The sequence below is a fragment of the Heloderma suspectum genome, chromosome 15 (genome assembly GCF_057233095.1).
Source record: "Heloderma suspectum isolate Gila_16-S chromosome 15, 16-S_ref, whole genome shotgun sequence".
NCBI classification, from domain to species: Eukaryota; Metazoa; Chordata; class Lepidosauria; order Squamata; family Helodermatidae; genus Heloderma; species Heloderma suspectum.
In genome coordinates, this window is record NC_139472.1 from 9517412 (window position 1) to 9541096 (window position 23685).

At 47.5% G+C, this 23685-nt stretch overlaps 2 protein-coding genes across 12 annotated transcripts in view; one reads left to right on the plus strand and one right to left on the minus strand.

The window, feature by feature from the left end:
- On the minus strand, positions 1–10197 carry MAD2L2 (mitotic arrest deficient 2 like 2). Of its 8 annotated transcripts, none has more exons than XM_084821857.1 (10): positions 10095–10197; positions 9137–9400; positions 6955–7073; positions 5555–5626; positions 5222–5322; positions 4656–4750; positions 2487–2560; positions 1774–1836; positions 1521–1613; positions 1–568 (listed from the first exon to the last, which is right to left on the minus strand). In XM_084821857.1, the coding sequence occupies exons 2-10, from the start codon at positions 9174–9176 to the stop codon at positions 527–529; spliced, it is 699 nt and encodes a 232-aa protein (XP_084677983.1). In that variant the 5' UTR covers positions 9177–9400; positions 10095–10197; the 3' UTR covers positions 1–526. The 8 variants fall into 8 exon arrangements, with proteins under 8 accessions (XP_084677983.1, XP_084677984.1, XP_084677986.1 ...); XM_084821858.1 differs by having other exon boundaries at positions 9899–10197; XM_084821860.1 differs by lacking the exon at positions 10095–10197 and adding an exon at positions 9457–9790 and having other exon boundaries at positions 9137–9238.
- Positions 9560–23685, plus strand: part of DRAXIN (dorsal inhibitory axon guidance protein) — a 22375-nt gene continuing 8249 nt past the window's right edge. Inside the window, exon 1 of one of the 4 annotated variants that reach the window (XM_084821850.1) lies at positions 9560–9862. The gene's annotated coding sequence lies outside the window, so the exon portion shown is untranslated. Of the gene's footprint in view, positions 9863–10322; positions 10513–14265; positions 14454–21528; positions 21998–23685 lie in introns of those variants that run through there. The other 3 variants (XM_084821851.1, XM_084821849.1, XM_084821853.1) reach the window with 3 other exon arrangements.

The following is a 23685-nucleotide window of genomic DNA, read 5'->3' on the forward strand; positions in this document are numbered from 1 at the left end:
TTTTCTACAATGGATTATTTCCTATTTATTGATAGCCAAAAGTATCACAATCAGTACACAAGGGCCATACGAGGTCCTATCCTGACCACCTTGGTAAGTCACGGGACAGACAACACACTCAAGATCCCTTAAATCACACAGATGAGCTCTTGAACTAAAAAAAAAAAGTGACACATAAAAGTCCTCTTAAGGCTCAAAACCTAATAAAGAACAATAGCACCTCTTTCTATGCACAAATTTAAAATTGATCCTCACTCAGGTCTAGAAGCTTGTTAAATATGCAAGACACGAACTCGCTGAAGAAAGCTTGAGTTTGCTCCTACAGGATTCTCTTCTATATACAGGGGTAAGAGCACTTTTGAAGAACATGTAATGCACACTGTCGCCAGGAAAGTGATTGGCAGGGTGTGTCAAGCCACCGAGAATGGCAATTCTTTGAGCACCACAGCAGGGAGAGCACAGCCTGGCGACACCTCGCCCTTAGAGAGCGTTCGAGGTTCCAAGACACATCAGGAAGGGGTCAGAATCATGTGCCTTTCTGAGCTCGCTCTTCTACATACAGCTGCATCTGCAGGAGGAGGAAGAGGGACAAAACTTCAGAACTGTAACTGCTTCCTTTATTACCCATCGAAATAACTGGTCCTATGCAACAGCAGCCTGATACAGTTTAAGATAATCTATAGAAGAAAAAGGGGGAATTTAAAGAAGAAAAATCAAAACAAGCTTTTAATTATTATTATTATTAATAATAATAATAATAATAATAATAGGAAAATTCATAGGGAGAACTGTGTGGCTGCTCAGAGATGAGATCCATTTATTTAACTTGAAAGACCACTTGCAGCTGTCCTCTTCCCACCCCTTTTTCCTTTTGTGTCATTTCATTTTAGATGTAACTGTGCAAGCAGGGTTGAAATGCCACTCCTAAGGCTTACTGACTGGCAGTCAAGAGCTTTAAGCCGAACTATGCTGGTATTTGAGGGGAGGGGGGTTGGCCCTGTCCCGTTTTGCATTCAGCCCCACCCACCACTGGAATGCACCCCCACGGAGAGGTTCTCCAAAATGGAATTCAGCCCTAAGGCTGAAAGAGGTTCAACACCCCTAGCCTGAAAAAATATCCAATATCTTTTGGTTCCTTCCAGTCCCTGTAAGAATCAAGGTGGGGGATGTTTCCTGGCAAGCCCTGTCCAAAGCCCCGCCCATTCTGTAGTACAATCAAATACAGCAAAATGGGCGGGGACACCTCTCCAAGCCCAGCCCGCAGACGGGAGTCACAGTGATGGGCGCTGCAGGACTTGAACCAGAAGCCCCTACTGGTCAAAAGAGAACTGCGGGCAGGATATTAAATCACCTGCTACCCAGAATCCTCCTGGTCTTAAGAACAGCTGAGAGCAGAGAGCCAATCCTAAGCTTCTGGCTGCTATAAAAGCTGCAAAATCCGCCAACCCTCTTCAGTCTGGGCAACCCCGAGAGGATGTTCTTCAAGACAATGTCATCGTATGAAAGAGCGACCCGGTTACCTTTAAAAGATCCGACGTCATGGTCTTTAGCGGGATAAGCCGCGGGTCATGCATGTGGACATCCTGTTCGTCGGCGAGGATCCAGGGGAAATCCTTCAGGGTAAGACGCAAAACAGACTTCTTCAGCTGATGCCAGTTTACATAATAGTTTTATTTATGTATTTCTGGAATTTATAAACTGTCCTTCATCCACAAGGGATCCCAGGGTGGGGTACACAACTTTCTTTCATTTATTCATTCATTCATTCATTACATTTTTATCCTGCCATTTTCTGTCTTTTAAGGAACCCAAGGTGGTGTACGTAATCCTCTTCCTCTTTAAAACATTAAAAACAAAGAAAACAAATCCACTATAAAAACCATATGATGACACAGTAAAGGACAAACTAAAACAACAGATCTTCATCCACCAAGTCAGACAAAACACAGTTCAGCCTAAAAATACATGAAGTTTTAATCTGTAAAATTCTAAAATGTGAAAATGCTTGGGCGAAAAAATAACAATAAAATAAACCTGGCACCAATTTTTTTTTTTAATTGGGAGGCCAACATGCTATACAGGCAAATTCTGCCCTATGGCACCATCTTTATTTGGGTTCACAAGAGGGGTTTGTGTTTTGGAGCTCAGCCCCCACCTCTGCCCTGTACTTCGGTTCTTGGGCAAGCTACTTTTCTTTGAGCCTCACCCATTTGCCTTCTGGGAAATGCATGTACTGTGACCAGCCACGCCCACCATGGCAGCCATTTTATGAATGGGCAAGCTCCCCCCATGGCAGCCATTTTGTGAGAATGCCCACAACACTCTCTCCAAATTCCAACTGTGCCTGATGACCCAGAAAGGCTGGGGGCCCTGAGCAGTTCAGGATTTCAAGAAGCTGCTCCCGTCAACTCAAGTTTTAAAGATATAAAAGTGCATGAGTCATAGTAGCTCCTCTGAAGATTTTTGTGATTCTAGCATCCCCTCACCTTGATCACTTGGATCTTCTCCATGTTGCGGGTGGCGGCTTCCCGGGTGTGGACCAGCACGGTAAACGTACAGCCTGCAAGAAAAGGGAGATCATAGAATCATAGAATAGTAGGGTTGGAAGGGGCCTACAAGGCCATCGAGTCCAACCCCCTGCTCAATGCAGGAATCCAAGTCAGAGCATCCCTGACAAATGGCTGCCCAGCCTCGTCTTGAAGGCCTCCAGTGTGGGAGAGCCCACCACCTCCCCAGGTAATTGGCTCCATTGTCGTATTGCTCTTACAGTCAGGAAGTTTTTCCTGATGTTCAGCTGGAATCTGGCTTCCTGTAACTTGAGCCCGTTATTCCGTGTCCTGCACTCTGGCATGATCGAGAAGAGATCCTGGCCTTCCTCTCTGTGACAACCTTTCAAGGACTTGAAGAGTGCTATCCTATCTCCCCTCAGTCTTCTCTTCTCAAGGCTAAACATGCCCAGTTCTTTCAGTCTCTCTTCATAGGGCTTCATAGATGCGGATGGATTTCTAGAAAGCTTCGAGCACCGGGTGAAGCAGTTGGTCAGGGTACTTCTGTCCGCGCCAAGCAGTGGCGTAGTGTACCCGGGGCTCGCAGGAATGCAGCCCCGGCGCTTTTTTAATCGCAGGGACGCTCTCGTCATCAAACACCCCCCTTGGAATTCCCTTTTCCTTCTGAGCTTAGCTGCAATTCACACAGTAGTTGGGTGGAAAACCTTGTTCCTTGTTGTGATGCAAAGTCTTTTGGGGGCGGCTTGGTCCTGAATGGGCAATTCAGACCCATTCACTCCACAAAAGACCTGCTCCTGGTGGAAACCGCTACACCCGGTTTGTTGATCTGGACTGGATCAACGCAGCTGCCTCACCGCTAGGCCACTGCTAAATAGGTACTTTGCCAGTTTGATAGAGGAAGCAAGAAAAGATGGGGGAAAAGAAGGGCAGCACAAGGGAAACAGCCCTGTCATGACAGAGCAATCCATCTGGGAAAAGGGGTGTGTGGTTGTTAGGAAGCCTAGAAATACCCTCTCTCTTCTCCACCCCTCCTAGAAGTTCCAGTCCTAAGCAATTTGTGTACTGGAGGGCATGGGGGCATCGTGGTGTAAGATGTAAAAGAGGGAGAGGATATAACCCCCAAGAAAAGAGGGAGTAGTACAGAAAGTATATATCCATCTATCTATGACCAGCATTAAAAATAAAATGAAATAAATCACAGAACTCAATAGTGGATGCAGTGTTCACTATGTTGTCCATTACAGCACACACTGGAGGAAAAATATAAAGCTTTTATTTATTTATTTAATTTTTTTTATTGATTGCATTTATATCCCGCCTTTTTTCCTCCAAGGAACTCAAGGCAGCATACATGATCCTCCTCCTTCCTCCATTTTATCCTCACAACAACAACCCTGTGAGGTTGGTTGGGCTGAGAGTCTGTGACTGGCCCAAAGTCACCCAGTGAGCTTCCATGGCCGAGTGGGGACTAGAACCCGGATCTCCCGACTCCCAGTCCAGCACTCTAGCCACTACACCACACCGGCTCTCTAGTCCTTAAGGAATATACTAGGTATGGAAGGGAAGATGATGTGTTTACTTGCTATTTAAATTCCAATATTCCTGGTGCAAAAGGTTATAGTTTCAATTTTTTAAAAGCACACATCTCTTTATTTGGGGTTGTTTTGGGGTTGATACAAGTATGGATACTGGGGCAAGGAGGTGATTTCTCCTTAAAAAAGAAAAAGGTTCGTGAAGGTTGTATGCATGCCTCTCTCTCTCTCTCTCTCTCTCTCTCTCTCTCGAATTTGCAGCCAAAAATGTGGGTGATCAGTTCAAATCCATATGCAATCTTTTTCAGACACTGCCTTCCCAAGCCTGCTTGGTCATGACATCACAGCAGCCCAGCCAATGGTTACGGGGCTGTATGTAGGAAGGTGACAAAAGGGGGGGGGGGAACCTGCTGTTAAGCTTTCTTTTATATCAGATTGGATTTAAATCACAGCTCTGGAATCTGTTTAGATGTGGAACAATATATAAATGCTGTAAATAAATCACAGTTACACTGCCATCTTTTGGTGGGGGTCTTATTTTGGGGGGGAGACAGAGACAATAGGCTAAAAATCTAAGACGAGCCAGCTCAAACACAAGCACAGTTTGCTGGCCTACCTGGAGGGTTGTTGTCTAAAACGGCGTCACACACACTGATCTTCAAAATAAAGGCCCGCAGGAGCTGTTCCACATGGCTGAGAAGAGAATCTGAGCTGGGGTGGGGAAAAGGAAGAGGTGGATTGGGATCAGAACCAGAAACATTTATTGGTTAACAAAATGGCAATTCTCTTAGAGAGTTAGTGAAGTCCTGAGAGGGGTCCCTCTCTTTCTCCTCTAGCTATCAATAGTTTACACGCACACTGAAAAGTCCAACTTTTGGTGACATAGGGCCAAAACAGACCTTACTTCCCAGCACAGAGGGGGGGGGAGAAATGTCAGGCCTGGGGACTGAATCCAGTCTCAGTCCAGTCTTCATGAACTGAGCAGCCTAGAAGTAATGCACACCCCTGCAGCAATGTGCAAAGCCATTAGCCAATGCTGACAAGAGCAGAGCCAATCGCTGGACGTAACATTCCACGACTCGGAGCAAGCCGCTCCAATCACTGCTGTCGGCAACCTTATGAATGTCGGCCCATGCAGAGTTTGCAAAGTTTGGGATGGCCTCTCGGAAGAGAACACCTTACCTGATAGATAGCAGAGGCGGCTGCGTGATTTCAAAAACAAACCTCTCCACTGGGTGATGATCTTTGTCCAGGATGACCACCACGACCTTTTCCACGTCATTCTGAAAAGCAGCAGAACATACAAGAGCTCTTTTCTTCTCCTCCTTTTTGTAAAAGCTCAGTTTGAAGAAGAGCTCTGTGAAGCCCAAAAGCTTGCATCCCTTTATGCCAAATTAAGTTAGTCCAACACTAACTTGTTATGCCTACCGTCACAAAGGCTTCTCAGGATGGATAAAACGTAGCATTAAGCATCCTGCAATTACCCCGATCTGTTTCTGGCCTTCTCAAACTCACCTTCTCTAGCAGAGGTTTGATGCAGTGGAGGGTGTCTTGGATGTACTGGTTCAACTCCGGATGGCAAGACATCTGTTCAAACAAAAATCTTGTTTTATTACCTTTAGAAAGGGTATAAAGATGCATCTTTTCAATTTAGCCTTTTGAAAGGTGTAGTTTTTAATTTTTTAACTGTTTTAATGTTCTTGTTTTTATTGTTGCAAAGTTTTATTGTTTTAAATTGTTGTACACTGCCTTAATGGCTTATTAACAGATAAGATGGTATATAAATGATAATAATACATAAATGCATGGATTTAGTTCAAGAGCTGGGAGATCCGGCTTCTAGTCCCCACTTGGCCATGGAAGCTCACTGGGTGACTTTGGGCCAGTCACACACTCTCAGCCCAACCTACCTCACAGGGTTGTTGTTGTGAGGATAAAATGCAGAGGAGGAGGATAATGTAAGCCGCCTTGGGTTCCTTGCAAGAGTAATAAAGGCGGGATATAAATGCAATAATAATAATAATAAATCCTGCCAGACTAATCTTCTCTCTCTCTCTGTTTTTTTAAAGGGTCACAGCCTTAGTAGACTAGGGGAGTGCTGTGGACACAGTCTATCTTGATTCACAAAGCATTTAGCTTTCTTAAAATCCTAATTTTAAAGCTCATTCAAACATCACTGAATGTTCAGTATGGACAAGATTTTTCCGCCCTCCCGCTCCACAAAATCATAATCCTAGGAGTCTGTTCACACATGCAAGTAGATTATTTGATTTACTCAACCTTTCCTAACTGGTGGCCTACGTGAGGCAAGAATGAAGTGGTAAAGTCTTGACTTAGCAGAATAAACTATACCACACTGCTTCTGAATGCTCCTTTCCATAACAGCAAAAAACAAACCAAAAAACACCCACACATTTACTTATTTATTACATTTCTATACTGCGCTATAGCCGAAGCTCTCTGGGTGGTTCACAAAATAATGCAAGATGAATAATGTTAATTGGTAAACTATTGTTTTAAATAAGGCATTTAAAAAAAAAATACTTCAAGCAGAAAACTAGCATAGCAAGAAGAGGGTTGATCTACAGCCTTTTTCCTGGTGCATTAGATTTTTACTTGCAGGGGCTTTTTTCCCTTTTAAGTGCAGGAATATTCAGAAAAGGCATTCAGCACCTGCAGTTGGAAGCGGTACAGTCTATCATATCAAGACCTACCACCTCATCCTGCCAGATGTGTGGACCACACCTGAATGTGCAAACAGACATTGAATAGAACTGCAAATGCAGCGACAGCCAGGCCAAATGGAAGTTCTATGTTCACTTATTTGCACGCAGGGATACTTTCTTTGATGCTGCAGCAGTGAGAGAGGTGAACATGGATATGTCAGCCAGCCTAAAGACAGTGAAGATTCTCACCTGGACAGGTACATTGTATTTCTTCCTCTTCTGAAAGATCCCGGTGGGGTAAACTTCTCGGACATAGAGGATGAGGTGAACGGCCACTTCCAAAAATTCAGAAAGCACATCGGCAACAACTAGAAAAGTTGGAGGGGGGGTGATGAATTGAGGGAAGGAGCAAAGCAGATAAGGGCAGAGGGGGAAAATCAAAGAAAGGGTGCAAAGCAGATAAGGGCAGAGGGGGTGCAAAGGGTGCAAAGGGGGGTGCAAAGGGTGCAAAGCAGATAAGGGCAGAGGGGGAAAATCAAAGAAAGGGTGCAAAGCAGATAAGGGCAGAGGGGGTGCAAAGGGTGCAAAGGGTGCAAAGGGGGGTGCAAAGGGTGCAAAGCAGATAAGGGCAGAGGGGGAAAATCAAAGAAAGGGTGTACAGATGTAATAAGAAAACAACACCTAAAATGCAGGCGAAGGCTGGAACATCAGCTGTCAACTTTAAGCTTCAATACCACGCCCACTTATTTGGGAGTAAACCCAATGGAACTGACTTCCAAGCAAATGCACAACAGCTCTGGTTTGGTAGATTAATCAGCTGAAGCTGAGTTGATTAATAGATGGAGGCAATTTTAATCAGGAAAGGCACATCTTAATCTGCTAAACAGAGACTTGAAGGCGTACTTATGAATGCAGGAAAGTGCCTTACAACGGGTTAGAAGACTGGCCCATCTATCCTGGGACCGTTTACTTTCTAGATGGGGTCACACTCCCCATGAAGTAACAGGTATGCAGTTCAGAAGTGCTTTCGATTCAGCAGGGTGGCGGCACCTGCCAGGAGTACTTCTTACCAGCTTAGGGAGGCTTGGCAGTGGCGGCCCCCGTCTAGAGAAACCTGGGCTAGCCACAGTGACACATGCCTTGGTTACATCCAGGTTAGACTACTGCACTGTACTGTACGTGGGGCTGCCCTTGAAAACAGTTCGGAAGCTGCAACTCGCGCACAACACAGCAACGCAGAATGTGTGTGGGAGCTAGGCGTCTTGGGTCATAGTACTCCTGGCTTAAAAAAACAAAACCCCAAATACTCGTTTATTCCGGTCTGCATTTGATGCTTAAAAGTCATCAGCTGCCGCTCCTGCGACTGCTTTGCATTTGTGTAATTTGTATTTATATATATATATATGTCTTCCTTAGGAATTTTCATCTCCCAGTGTTCCAAACTGCCACTCTTGATACCTAGTTTACATCACAGCTAGTGATGAGAGCGGACGTTGAAACGTTTAGCGCCATGTCTGTTTTGAAATTACTCTGTTGCTAGCTCATCTTTGATATATATATAAGAAAGACAGGAAGACTGACAGAGTATTTTAAATATATATATTTTGCTGTGTTTAACAGCACAGCTACTGGTGTTTAGCTCGCCATACATATTTTCAAATACGCCGTTGCTAGTCTTTCTATCTTTCTTATATAGTTTAACTTAAGACGAACGGCATCCATAGCGGATCCAAAGCATCCTTGTTGCTTTGCTGCTGTGCCGCTTTACATTTACCTACCTACCTCCCCTCCGCCTCCCCCCATCTAAAATTTATATTTATCAAAGGATATATAAGGCTGGTACAGACTTTAAAATAAATAACCATACAGAATTGCGTAGGCATGTTTTTGTAATATGGTAAGCTGCCTTGTGAGGGCAGTGTGCCTTGAGAGGCAGATCAAAAACATCCTTTAGGGTTCAGTCCTATGGGTGTTTAGCCAGGAAAAAAAACTCCCACAACTCCCAGCATGCCCCCAGCCAGCCATATAAGCTGGGGGATGCTGGGAGTTGTAGAACTTTTTTTCTCTCTAAATGTGCATACGCGTGTGCTCTTAAATAAATTAAAAAGACACCTTTTTCGTTTTGGATAAAGAGAAGTGTGCAGGGGAAGTTAGACGCGAAACACGATGAAGCTCCTTTGGCTGTATAATCCCTAAACCGCTTCGGGATTTTATTATATTAAGCGGTATAGAAGTATTACAAATAAATAAATAAACGTTATGTAGAAGAGGGAATTTTAATGGTGCAGAATCTGCGTGCTAAGTTGCTCTTAATAAAATCACCAGCCCTGTGTTTGGAAAGGAAACACTCCAAAATTAAGAGCTCTTGCTTATTTTTATTTTGGAGCCCAGCCCCAGATCTGACGAAATGTAAAGAATGCTGCACAGGTACCTTGTCCAAAGTTGAGATCCTGCCGGGTTAAGGTGGTCATCCTTGCAGCTGCAGCCTTGAAAGGCACCAAAATTAATTCTCCTTTACAAAAAGTCTCGGCACCTGAAACGTCGAACACAGGTATCACTGCCAGGAACAGGGGCCTCCAGCAGAAATGGTCCTTCCGATTTTTAGTCCGTGATCCTAGGTATGTTTCTTTATTATTTAGACCCTATGCAGCCCTTCCGCCAAAAAAATGGCGCTCGAGGTGGCGAATGACGAAATCTAAATTAAAACATAAAGTGAAAACAAAACGTAAGATAAAAACACAAACACACAACCTTAAAGGAAACGGCGCGGAACCGGTCAGTTGGGATTAGGTCCCATTGACTTCACGGGACATTCTTCTGAGCGAACGTACGCAGGACCCGGCTGCGTGTCCCCGATGCTGCAACCCCGTGCATGGAGTTACGTGGGAGCAAGCGCCGCTGAAGTCAGCGGGCCTTTCTTCCGAGTAAGCGGACGCAGGAGCCGCCATGCTGCCACCCTGCGAGCGGGGCGAGGCGGGAGGACGCCCCCCCGGCCTCAGCGGGGCTGTCGTCCACGTAGCCCTGCGCACGGGCGCGCGGCGCTCCCCTGCGCGCCCTTGCTCGCCAGCAAGCCGCCGCTGAATTCTTCCTTCCGAGCAAGCACCCGCAGACGCCGCTGCGCCGCTGCGCGCACCTCCTCGCGGCGGGGCGAAGCCCGGTAAACTCGCCGGGGCTTGCTTGCGCGTAAACCTGCCTGAAAGGCGCCTGGGCGGGCGACGCTTGGATGCTGGCGCAGCCGACAGCCGACACCGGCTCGCCGCCGGTCATTATCCCTAGAGCGCAGCGCGCTGCCTGCCTTCCCTTGGGAAGGGGTGGCGCCGGCTCCCGAGTAAACAGGCGTGGGATCGGGGCCGCCTCCAGGGGGCCGCCTCTCCGCCGGCTGCGGTTACCTCTCCGGGGCGCGCCGCTGCGTCCTGGCCCGTCCAGCGCGCGCCGCGGCGGGAGGCGGCAGTCCCGGCAGCCCCGTCTCGCCGGGCCGGGCCGGGCCGGGCCGGCTGATGGCGGAGGCGGAGCGGCGCTCTGACGTGCCCGCCTCGCCCCGGGTCTTAGCGCCCGCGCCGTCCGGCGCGCCCCCATCGCCGTGGCGCCGCGCCCGGAGCGCTCCGCCGCGCCCCTCCGCGGCGCGGGCATTGCGCCCCTCCCCAGCGCTACGTGGGGCTGGGTTAATTTCATGTGCTTGATTACTGTCACCCTCATTATTACCTGTTAAACTCACATCCCGCCTTTGCCCCTCTTGCCTGCCAGGAGCCCAAGGCAGCTTCCAAAGCCCGCCTCCTCTCTGTTTTATCCTCGCGACAACCCTGCGAGGTAGGTCAGGCCGAGAGTCGGTGACTGGCCCCAAGGTCACCCGGCGAGCTTCAGGGCCGAGTGAGGACTCGAACCCGGATCTCCAGGCTCCCAGTCCAACACTCTGACCCCTACACCGCACTGGCTCCCTTACTGTTTTTATTTATTGGTGTTATTAGTATTTATTGTTATTGAATACTGTTATTGTGATTATTGTTATTAGTTGTTGCCGAACGTGTTTGTTGCGATTGTCGTTGCGATTGTTCGTTGTAGCCGAACGTGGTCGTTGCGATTGTCGTCGCGATTGTTCGTTGTTGCTGAACGTGGTCGTTGCGATTGTCGTCGCGATTGTTCGTTGATGCCGAACGTGGTTGTTGCGGTTGTCGTCGGGATTGTTCGTTGATGCCGAACGTGGTTGTTGCGGTTGTCGTCGGGATTGTTCGTTGATGCCGAACGTGGTTGTTGCGGTTGTCGTCGGGATTGTTCGTTGTTGCCGAACGTGGTTGTTGCGGTTGTCGTCGGGATTGTTCGTTGTTGCCGAACGTGGTTGTTGCGGTTGTCGTCGCGATTGTTCGTTGTTGCCTAACGTGGTTGTTGCGGTTGTCGTCGCGATTGTTCGTTGTTGCCGAACGTGGTTGTTGCGGTTGTCGTCGGGATTGTTCGTTGTTGCCGAACGTGGTTGTTGCGGTTGTCGTCGCGATTGCTCGTTGTTGCCGAACGTGGTTGTTGCGGTTGTTGTCGCGATTGTTCGTTGTTGCCGAACGTGGTTGTTGCGGTTGTTGTCGCGATTGTTCGTTGTTGCCGAACGTGGTTGTTGCGGTTGTTGTCGCGATTGTTCGTTGTTGCCGAACGGGGTTGTTGCGGTTGTTGTCGCGATTGTTCGTTGTTGCCGAACGGGGTTGTTGCGGTTGTTGTCGCGATTGTTCGTTGTTGCCGAACGGGGTTGTTGCGATTGTTGTTGGGATTGTTCGTTGTTGCCGAACGGGGTTGTTGCGATTGTTGTTGGGATTGTCCGTTGTTGCCGAACGGGGTTGTTGCGATTGTTGTTGGGATTGTTCGTTGTAGCCGAACGTGGTTATTGCGATTCTTGTTGTGATTGTTCGTTGTTGCCGAACGTGGTTATTGCGATTATTGTTGTGATTATTCGTTGTTACTGAATATTGATGTCGTTATTGCGATTATCGTTGTGATTGTTATTAATTTATATAAAATATTTCTAGATCATCTTTAAAAATATAAAAAGAGCCCTGCTGGATCAGACCAAGGGTCCATCTAGTCCAACATTTGGTTCACACAGTGGCCAACCAGCTGCCCATGGGAAACCCACAAGCAGGACGTGAGTGCATCAGCACCCTCCTGCCCATGTTCCCCAGCAACTGGTGTACACAGGCATACTCCTTCTGATACTGCGGGTAGCATAGAGCCGTCAGGACTAGGAGCCATTGATAGCCTTCTCCTCCATGAATTTGTTCAATCCCCTTTTAAAGCCATCCAAACTGTGGCCATCACTCTTTCTTATGGTAGCAAGAAGCGGGGGGGGGGGGGACCCTTCATCTCCTAAATGTTATGTCTTCATTTTTTAAAGCCAACTTTTTCCCTCTGTCTTTGCTGCTGTGCCACCCCCACCCCCAGTTCTGTAACGCCTTGCCTAATGAAGACATCTGGAGATCTCAAAAGCTTGCAGGATTTTTGTGATCTTTCAGTTCAGCTAATAAAGATATTACAATAATGTGGATTTTGGCCTTGATTATATGTATATATGTATGTTTGTTCATTTAAAAATCTATACTGCCATTGTATATCTTTTAAAAATATTTAAAGACCACTTTATTCAAAAAGTCCTTCAGCCTGTAAGTGGGTACTGTTTTTATTCTGTAACTGTTATGTTTTTATTGTCTTGGACGGAGCAATCCTATGGCCGCTAGTCAGCATCTAGACGGACATAGGATACATCGGTTTCCGGGAACCGACCATCCCCCCCTCCCACACTACCTTGTAGGCAGCGTGGAACAGCCCCGCACTCCGAATAGGAGGGCAGAGTGGCGAAAACAGGGTGTTCCTGGGGGTGTTCCAGGGCGGGGAAGGCGGAAATGCCGGTACGACACATCCAACGTGTCGTCCGGCAGCCACTTCCCCTGCTCCGCCTTCCCGTGGCTAGACAGCCGAAATTGGCTGTCTAGCCGCAAATGCAGGGTGGCCGAAGCGTGGAGGGAACGGTCCACTCTGCGCTTCTCCTGCCCTGCATTGGATAGGCGGTCTCCTTCAAGTTCGGAGGCGGCCGCCTACCCCAGTAGGATTGCTCCCGTAATGTGTTTGATTTTGATCTATTTTAAATTGTTTTTATAAGCCGTCTCAAGTGCCATTTTGTGGTAGAAATGCGGGTTATAAATCAAATAAGTAAATACATTTAATAATATATAATTAAAAGTTATATAATATAAATACCTATGAAATATGATATATTTATATAATTTTAATATAAATAAATTATAGATTATAAATAGCCTCAGGGCGGCTTATACAATAAAACACACAAGAAGTGGACAAATCTAGCAACAGCATTTTAAAAGTACAAAACAGCCAGTTGAAGAGGATTTGAAAAAAACAAGAACTGACAAGAACTAGCAGCAAACGAAATCATCACAGGTTTTAACCATTAATAATAGAGTCTAAGGACCCAGATGGGAGTTCCCCTCCTCCGCGACTTATTCTCCGGGGGGTGGGGGTGGGGAAGAGGAGGGGGTCGCTTGGACCCGCTCTGTAGGTCCCTTGATCGTATTATAACCTTCCATTTTCACACCCCGCTTCTCACCATCAGCAGTACCTTTGGGAGTTTCCCACAATCCACCAGGAAGAAGAGGTGAGGAGGAGGAAGAGGATGGAGGCAGGGGAGGAAGAAGCTGACCCCCACCCTGAGGTAGGAGGGGATGGATAGGAGCTACCCACCCTGCTCCAGACCAGTTCTCCCCACAATCACTCATCTCCCTGGCCAGGAAGAAAATAGATATAGAATTTCTAACTGTAAGCTTTTAATATATGTATATGTATACATTTTAATAATGTATACATCCATACATACAGAGAAAGAGAGGTGTTGCTTTTACCATTTGCACCTCCCTCTCTGTCTCTCTCCCAACACTCTCAATATAAAGGCTATGGGTACATTTTTAAGTAAAAATGTGTAAGAAGCATAGACAGACTAACAAACTCCGTATTAGTCTATCTATCTTTTTTTGATGATAGATAGATAGATGATAGATAGATAGGTAGATAGGTAGATAGATAGATAGATAGATAGATAGATAGACTGTACACAGACAGATAGATAGATAGATAGATAGATAGATAGATAGATAGATACACTACGCACACATATATGTATATATGTATATATGTATTCAAGGATGGATGGATGGATAGATAGATACACTACGCACACATGTATATATGTATACAAGGATAGATAGACAGACAGACAGACAGACAGATACACAACCACACATATATGTATGTATGTATACAAGGGTAGATGGATGGATGGGTGGATGGATAGATAGATATGCCTTTTTACATACTCTGAAGTTCAGGGTACCAGCTGCCTTTGTCTCCTTTGTTTATGAAGCATCAGCCCGCTCGGGGGCGTGCCTGGCGACAGGGGCGCGCCTTCGCTCTTTACAATTCATAATCTATTGCTCCCCCCACCCTAAAAAAAAAAAAAATGACAAAACCACACCCCTCCACCAAGACAAGCATGCTCTTGCACTGTTTCCCTCTGAGCCTGGAAGCGTAGCTTCTCTGACCACCCCATCTTGCCTGCCTCCACTACTTCGGCTGCCTTGGGGGGGATTCAGAGCCCACCCCCCTTTTTCTCCTAGGCTTTTGGTGGAGGAGGCAGAGACGCCCCCTCCTCTGGTGCGTGGTGGACCAGCCAGGCTGCATCCCAGTGACTTAGCAGGACGCAGGTAAGCCCAAATGTGCCCCTCTAACCTCGCATCCGGGCGCCTAAGTATGAACTGGCTGAACTCAACTTGCAGGGTCGGGGGGAGGAAGAGTTGCTGAGTGGGTGTGTGGATGTATTGATAGGACTACAGTTCTAACCTGCCTTATCCCTTGGACTGAGGGTGAATATTCCAAAATAACACTGAAAAGACTGTTCAAATGAACTCCCCGTGTCAAATAAACTAGACAGGTTAGAATGGCTGGGGCAGGGGGTTAAGAGAGCCCAGAAACTGCCTTAAAGTGTGGGTGAGTGGATGGATAGAAATACCTAGCTTTCCTTTATCCATCTCTGTTCTGTTTCATACCATCATCTGTCCATCTATGTTAGGATGTCTAGCAAGGTTTGAGCGCTGGAGTCTGGTTTGAAGGATATTCCAACTTGCTGAGGTTTCTATGTTGTTTGTTTATTAGCTCCCTTTCTGGACCGCCTGACAGCTGAAGCCCTCTGGGTGGTCCATAAAGACAATAAAATGTAGAAATATAATAAAAGATTGTGTAAATAAACACACACACACACAACTAAAATAAATTAAAGCTTAGAAGTCCAAAGAGCAGGAGACATTCCAGGGGGTGGGAATCAGAAACCACAGTATATTAGTAATGAGAATTTGACATTTGTATGCTGCTGATCTTGTTCGTAGTCACAATCAATCTATGAAAAAAATCATAAAAGGTGAAGTTAAAAGGCCCTAATGCCAGCTGGAAGTTCTCCTCTATGAGCCCCTGGGAGGACTTCCCCCTGGATTGGGGCAAAACACAGGAATCTACAAATCCCTAACTGACCATTTCAAACTAAAAAATAAATAAAACTAAAATAACCATGGTCACCTCTTTATCTTGGGAAACATCTGTCCCAGCCTTTCCATCAGGGACCTCCCCCCCTCCAGAGAATTGAGACAAAGCCACAGTTCAGAGCTTTGGGGCAGGGAGGAGGGGTAGAGCTCTTTTCCTCCTCACCTGACCAGGGTTAAATTTGGATAGGATGTTCAGATTTCTGCACCTTGTTCAAAAGCTCTCCCAGACTGGCTGTGATGGAAGGCAGTTCAGAGTGTGTGTGTGCGTGTGTAAAATGTTTCATGTTACACACTGGAACCTGGGAAAGTGTCAATAGGTCAGTTGTGGACAAAGTCCCACATGCAGGAGGGAACTACAGGAGACCCATCTATCCAGAAGTGTTCCCCTTTTATATTCTCTGTTGCACAGAATGTGTTCATGTTGTCCTCGCCTCTTGCACGCACAAGATTCCACAAATCACAGCATCTCTCTCCCTGCTGAGACAGCCGGAGTAGCAATTTTATCGTGCCTTTGTGATCAGACTGTCCTGCTTAAAAAGGCTTGTTGGGGGCTTGGGGCAGGGGTGGAGAGAAGGGAGGAAGCTTTCCATTGGGGAGTAAATTTCCATTGAAAGTCACATCCGTTTCAAAATCCTGCAGGACATCTCCCCCCCCCCAATTCAAAACTGCTAAGAGCAAGAAGCTCTCGAACCCTGTACAATTTGGATTGTTTAATGTGAAAAAGAAAATATTTGTGTGTAGGGGGTGCAGTGTCTTAAAAACTCCCACTTTCCCTCACAACATGCGCCAACAAAACCTGTGCTTTAAGCCCAAGCGTGGATTTTTTTGCACATTTCGACGGCTGAAACACTTCACAATTAAAATGTCCCTGGTTTTTGCACCGTTTTCCCAAGAGACGTGTGAAATTCAGACAGTTGGGGGCGTCAACAGGGTTGCTTTAGAGTAGGGGCGAGCAGATGTCATTCTTAGGTGGTGGCATTGATTTCACGGGTTTTTTGGCTAGAATTCCCCTGGCCTTCCAACGTGGATTAGATTGGGAAAGCAAGAGCGCACATAGGCTCTGAATCTCTTAATGGTGAGGGACTAATGACCTGGTGCCAAGGATCCTGAGGCCTCACTCTTGCTTAACAACATAACAGTGGCTTGCTGGATCGGGCCACGGGCCACTTAGGCCCGCAACCAGCAGGTGTGGCTAGGTAGCGCGCTGGACCATGTAGTGCAAGAGTAAGGAAACTTGGGTCCAGGAGTCAAATCTGACATACCTGGGGGCCCCTTTAGACAGCCATGCCCTTTCTCCCAGGCCCACACCTTTTCCCCCAACCAGTGATTCCTTAATGGTTTCCCAGGTTTTTCACACTTTTCCCCCATTTCAAAGGTCGCCTCTCCTAAACCTTAGTGACTGACAGTAATAGCTTTCATCTACACTGTGCTGGTATTTTGGTCCTTTGGGCCTGCCCTTATGTTTTTGGCCCCGCCCCTTCTGCTTTCAGTTCCGCCCACCCCTGGAATGCCCCCCCCCCCAGCTTCTCTGAAATTGAATTCAGCCCTTGGGCTGAAAGAGATTTCACACCTCTGTGCTAGATTATGCTTGGCACCATTCAAACTTCCTCCTTCGCCCATCCTGTCTCCTCCCCTTGGCAAAGAGGAAGTAGTGGGCAGCTGAGCCTCTCTGATTGGGGAGCCCCAGTAGCTGGGTCTTTGTACTCTTAGGTGCTTGCCTTCTCCCATGGCAGAGGAGGGGAGGAGGAACTTGTCTCTAGCTTTCTTCATTTTGATCCAGCTCTCATCTTTATGTTTTGACATGGCAAACCCACCACAAGGTAATCATTTGGCCAAGCCAGTTCCGAGCAGTGACTATGTCGTTTAAAGGTCACCCTCAAGTGGCGATGGCTGGTATTTACAATGTAGGAGGGAACTATGGGAGACCAGAGTTTATTCTGGGACCAGCAAAGGCTAGTTTTCATCACAAGGGGAGCCCATTAAAACCTCACCGCCATCATGGCAAAGTTGTCCTGGAAGGACTTTAAGAGAACAGCCTTCCCCAACCTGATGCTGTCCAGATGTGTTGGACTACATCTCCCATCAACCCCCAGTAAGCCTGGCCACTGGTCTAACCAGTTGTCCAACAAGAGCAACAGCTCGAAAGCTTTCTCCCCTAAATTACGTTGCTGAAAAAGAACGCTCGGAGGAAAACCAGGAGTGAAAGGCCTGGTTCAGATCCCACATTCCTGTGCTGAACATGTGCTCAGAGGTGCCCTGTTCCTTAATTCTTAGAGTATGCCCACCTGCCTGAGTCTCTGTTTTGCACTTGGCTCCGGCAGGTGGATCTCCGGGGTTCCTTTAAAAAAAGAAAGTAGATCCTGCAAGCCCATCCCAGTGTATTATATAGAACAGGGGTGTTGAACCTCTTTCCGCCCGAGGGCTGCATTTAGGAGAGGATCTCAGGGGCCGCATTCCAGTGGTGGGAGGGGCCAAAGGCAAAGTGGGCAAGGCTGAAGGCAAAAGAGGTGGAGCCAACAATACAAATGCGAGCATATTGTAGCTTAAAGCAATTCCTGCCCGTAATGAAGCCTTCGGAGAGGCCTTTCAGCCTTTTAGAAGGGGGCAGGGGGGACTGCGAAAAAGCCAGGAAACCACCAAACGAACGGTGGTTGCGGAAGAGGCCGGATTAGGTGTCAAGGAGGGCTGGTTTTGGCTCCTGGGCTTGAGTTTCTCCACTCCTCATCTAGACCTTAATTTAATTTAATTTAATTTTTATTTAATTCATTTCTGTACTGTCCAATAGCCGGAGCTCTCTGGGTGGTTCACAAAAATTAAAGCCACACAGTGCAGCATAAAACAATATAGAAGATGAAAGCTTAAAACAACAAAGTAACAGTACAACCAGAATAAAACCTAGCAGCGATGCGGAGATTTAAAATACAGATTTAAAACACCAGAGCTGAAAGACTGGGAAGCTAAAAGGCTAAGATGCTGGGAGAATAAAAAGGTCTTCACCTGGCGCCAGAAGGAGTATAATGTAGGCACCAGGCGAACCTCTCTAGGGGGCTCATTCCACAGCCGGGGGGGGGGGGCAAGGGGACAGAGCAGAAAAGATCCTCTTCCTGGTAGCCACCTGCTTTACTTTCTTTGGCAGGGGCTCATGGAGTAGGGCCCCTTCTTAGGGTCTGGGCAGGCATATATGGGAGGAGGCAATCCTTCAGATAACCTGGCCCCAGGCTGTTTAGGGCTTTGAATGTTAATACCGGCACTTTGAATCGGGCTGGAAATGGACTGGCAGCCAGCGCAGCTGGAAAAGTACTGGCGTAATGTGATCTCGTTGGCCAGTCCCTGTTAACAATCACGCTGCCCTATTTTGGACTAGCTGAAATTTCTGGACAATTTCTAATTGTAGCGTGGCCTCTCATCGGGGATTATCTCCATGACCACCAACCTGTTTTGATACCACAGCTCAACTGTGGGGTCGTGTAAAGTCCTAACCAAAAAGGGAATGGATCTGGGAACTTTGCACATGCTCAGAGGCATTCCTTTCTTTGCCATTCCTTTGTACGACTCAGGGCTGAGCGTGACATCGGCGTGGGTTCGGGGACTGAGCTGACTTCTGGTTAAGGTCTACATGACACACCGTCCATAAATCTTAAGCGGCTGCCATAAAAGAGAGACGGGGTCCACTGACAAAGCCACAGGGCGGGTGGAGCTGGGAAATCGGCAGGACAATAACTCATAGGTCGAGAGAGAAAAGAGGGCACGTTTCGGTGGGGAAGGGGCCACGCCAGAAAGGAGCCGGGATTGTGAGTTCTCGGCGGGCCACTTCTAAAGAACGAGGACGGAGTTGGCACCGAAAGCGGGCCGGGCAAAGAAGAAACCTGTTATACAAAACCAGCTGAATGTGCAGGAAGCAGACTGGGGATAATAGAGGGGTCTGATAGAAAAAAGAGAGGCTTCAAAATGAGGACCTAGGGGGTGGGATTGGAGGTGGGGGGGGCTCTCTCCTTGTGAAGTTTGTGCATGTATGCGGCCCACAGCTGGGGTGTGGGGGGAATACAGTGGGGAAACCCTGCGCCATGGGTTACAGACAGGCTTCGAAGCATGTCCGTTTCTCTCTCCCAGGCCCTGGCGCAAGCGTTTGCCCTTCAGGACCGGAGAAAGCAGATGGAGGCCAGGTCGCAGGACGGAGGAACGTCATTGATCGGCACAATGCCGCCTTCCTGCTTCCGAGGCCCGCTCGCCGCATGGCGGCTGGCGTGCGTGGCGCGGCCGGTGCTGTGTGCTTCCGAGAGCCTCATACATCATCCGGGCACCCCTGCCAAGTCCCATTCAGGGGTCTCTTTGGCCCAGACGGGCCACTGCTTCGTCGCACATCACCTCTGACACGCAGGCTGCGTGGGGCAGGGGGCGGCTCGCACACGATAACAATGAGGGCCTCTTTTCAGTCTGAGAAATGTTTAAAAAAAATGTGTGGAGGATTTTTTAAAAAAAAACTCTTCAGCACAATCCGCCCCCCCGTTCCACCACCTGGGGGATGTTGCTCCTGTGCACGGGTGTCGTGGCAATGAACAAGGAGAAGCGTGCAACGGCAGAAGGGGCACACACCTGTTTCCTCGGCTGGCACAAATGCCGGTTGCTTGATGGATTGCCCGCAAGGGAGCAGCTTTGCTAGAATATAGACGCATCACACAAACATTCTCTCAAATGGGAACGGCTTTGTTTCAGGGAACGGGGCGGTCTCTAGCGGGGTCATCCCACAAAATCCAGTGGCGCTGGCGGAGTTCTGGCAGATCTTTCCGTTGCTCAAGCTGTTGTGTGTTACGCTTGCACAAGCGTGATGCTAAACTGTGATGCCCAAGCGTGATGCGCAACTGGTTGCACACGCCAGTTGTGCGAGGATAACGCGCAGCTGCGCAAACGTAACTTTAGCTGGATTCTCCACATGCCCAAATTTCAGACCCCAGTTTCCGATGACACAACGTCATTGCCAAACGACACAGTTAGATGTTGCCCAGATACTGTAACAGATCCCGTCTACCAAGGTGGTTCTTACTTTTTGATCCGAACTGAGGAAAGGACAGATGGGCTAAGAGGTTACTAGTGACCATCAGTTAGGCAGTGCCAAGCAAAAATGTTTCTCTTTTCCCAGACTTTCAGTAACTGCTAATGTTGGCATTTTATTTCGCTTACAGCAGTTTTGATTTTCCTGTCTGTCTGAATTTACTTTCAGTTTGCTCTTTCAGTCTGCTGTCTTAGTTTGTTGCGTTCATAATGGTGTTATTTTTACTATTTGCCTGATTTTCAAAAATGCTTGCTAACTGCTTCATTAGCTCCCCGCCCCCCACATCCTGGAACATGCATTCCATGTTGAAGGTTTGGATTATAAATTAAATAAATACATACACTTGTCTAGTCCCAGATCTTTTGCTTCAGATCTGTGGGGTGGGGGTGGGGGGGGTGGACGAGGACAATACCCTTGAGTATGTACAAAGGGTTCTGCTTTCCCATAACGCATCTCCGATTAGCCACAAGTTTAAAACCGAATAAAATGAAATAGTGATCAGGATAAAAGCAAGCAGCAGTGCAAAGATCTAAAAATTCACTCATGCGATTTTTAAAACAGGTGGCTTAAAAATCCTAGGAAAATAAAAAGGCCTTCACCTGACACTGAAAAGACCATAATGAAGGCTCCAGGTGAGCCTCTCTGGGGAGGGCATTCTACAACCAGGGTAGAATTTTCGGCCGCTGCTGAAAAATCTGCTATCTTCTCATGTGCATGAAGAAGTACTTTGCACATGCTCATGGGCTTCTGCAGAACCTGATTCTGATGTGCAGTGTGTGTCTCTGGATCACACTCATTATCACCATCCTGTATATAATGTGCATTCAAGTGCATTCACTGATCGTTCATGCAACGAACTCTGGTGCAAATTGTGTGTGTGTGTGTGTACACATGCAGAGCTGTTTCAGGATGATGTCGTTCTACATGAGGCACACTTGTGAAATCGACGTCTGGAGACTGCAGAGTGTTGTCAGATCTCCTGCGGGTGACGCGAAGGGGCAGTTCGTGGGAGGTTGGGAAAGTGCCTAGTAGAATGGGGTGTGCTTGGTGGTTCCTAGTGAGAGCAGAGGCGGTACCTTGGGGCGGAGCCTGAGGGGGATGGGGCGGAGCAAGTAGCCAAAGCTCTGGAGCCAAACAGAAACTAGCCTGTGCTCTTAATTCTGCCCCCCCCTCCTGAATGCTACTCCTTTCCCCATAAGAGAAGGAAGCAGAAACCGTAAAATGGGTGGGGAAACTTTTAGCCTGAGCACCGAATTCCATTTCAGAGAAGTTCTCAGGTGCTGCCGTCCAGCGGTGGGGGCAAAAAAGTCCCCACTCGGCCGTGAAAGCTCACTGGGCGACTTTGGGCCAGTCACAGACTCTCAGCCCAACCCACCTCACAGGGTTGTTGTTGTGAGGATAAAATGGAGAGGAGGAGGATAATGTAAGCTGCCTTGGGTTCCTTGCGAGAGGAAAAAAGACGGGGTATAAATGCAATCAATCAATCAATCAAAACAGTGCAAAAAATACTAGCCTATTGTAGCTGGATGCTCCTGCTGTCAGTAATCAAGCCTTCGGAAAGGCGTTTCAGCCTTTTAGAATGGGGGAAAAACTGCAAAAGCTGGGAAACCACCAAATGATTGGCAGTTGGAGGAAAGGCGGCGCAGCCATCTCAGGAGCCTAGGTAAGCTGGATTTTACCCCCGGCACTGAGGTTCCCCACCTCTGCCTTAAAACTACAGGTCCGGCCCTGACAACTGGCAATTGTATATTTGTATCAAAGTGCCCCACTGCTAGGACACAAGAGGGGGTGTGTGAATCACTGATGCCCCCCTCACAATATGCTCTGGGCCCTGGCAAATGCCCCACCTCACCCTCTGTTGGTGCCAGCCCTGAGCTGGTCACAACAGAATGTCTTCTTCATTCTGATATATCTTTGCAGAATAGGAGCTTTGTGGCATTGCAAGGGAAAAGCTCCGTTCTTGATAGAGACAAATTGTTTCTTGCCTTGACGACATCCTTCTGTTTTCTTGGCCTTGGAGAAGGAACAGCCACCAATCTGATTTCTGCTGGGCAGCATTGCTTTTGATTTTTGCATGTTGCTTCGAGTGGAGAAGCAATTAGGGAACATTTATTTGGCTGGCTTCAACTCCCCATCGGGCAAGGAGATTCTAGGTTCTTTTCTAGAACAGCTTTTAGGGTGGGGAATGCTTCCATTTTCACCAGGCAGCTTTCTCCCTTGAAGTTTCACTTGAAAAAATAGAGGCCTAGCCTAAGCTTGTAAATTGCAATTTGGCTGGTCACCTATGGAGGGTTAGAATCGCTGGTAGGTGACCAGGCAGGAGTGTTTCACTTCTGTATTGGAAGAATGTGATTATTCTCTCTTTCTCTCAAGCTGTCAACATCTCTCAAAGGAATAGCATAGTTATAGCGAGAAAGGTGCTCTAGGGGGGAAAAAAAAACTTTTGTGGTCTAGTAGCTTTGGTGGGTCAATTTGCAAGATGGTCTGAGCAATCACGACCCCTTCAAGATGTAATGACACGTGCCAGGTATGGGGAGTATTTCTTCCCAAAACCACTTTATTGCAGCAAAATTAAGTGGAAATTGTAGTGAGCTTTCCCTCCTAAAAAAGGATTCTCCCAAAAATGGAGGAGAGGCAGATCTCTGTTTGTGACAGGGATTAGCTCCAGATCCCATTTGCAATTCTAGAGCTAAATCATGGTTTGTGTGAAGGAGGTAATTACTAGGGCTTCTAGAGAAGAGAGTATGATCTAGTGTGTCTGGGTTGTACCTCTTCAGACTGCAGGGTGAGGCTCACATGATGGAATGCTATTAAAATTATAATTTCAGTCAAGGCCCTACACCTGGAAATCTAGCATTTCAGGAGAAATGCTACTTTCTAGCTGCAAGGATTTTTGCATGTGTTGCTTGAGGGAGCATTCCATCATGGGAGCCCCTCCTTTAAGTCTGAAGCAGTCCAGTCCAGGCGTCTGACTTCCAGGGAGGCACGAGGTTCTCCCAAGAGGTTTTGCTTGAGAGTGAGAAGGGGGAGTAGATTCAACAGACACCTGCCGGTTTTGAAAGCTGGCCATCTGTCCCCAGCTCTTCCTGCTTCCTGAAGTTTTTCATCCAAGGCAAACCAGCTGTGAGGCGCAGACAGGCCCAAAATACCAGCCAGGCCTGGCATAAAACCGCTTTGCGCAACAGCTGGTGTGCGGCAATGTGTTACAGGGGAACTCGGGCAGGGCTGGCCACCTATCACAGGAAGATGCTGCCATTGATTAATGACCTTCGTTTGCATATGAAACCCTCCTCTGTGACAAGCTTTGCACATATTTCTTGGATGTGGGAAACCACACTGAGCATAGAAAGT

Bases quoted from the DNA above. Each gene is read 5' to 3' on its own strand.
- MAD2L2 (XM_084821857.1), bottom strand. From the start codon at position 9,176: ATGACCACCTTAACCCGGCAGGATCTCAACTTTGGACAAG. The intron at 4,751-5,221 runs GTAAGGTGTTCT...TCCCCACCCCAG, and splicing joins CCGCCTCTGCTATCTATCAG to CTCAGATTCTCTTCTCAGCC. The intron at 569-1,520 runs GTAACCGGGTCG...CTCCTCCTGCAG, and splicing joins TGACGTCGGATCTTTTAAAG to ATGCAGCTGTATGTAGAAGA.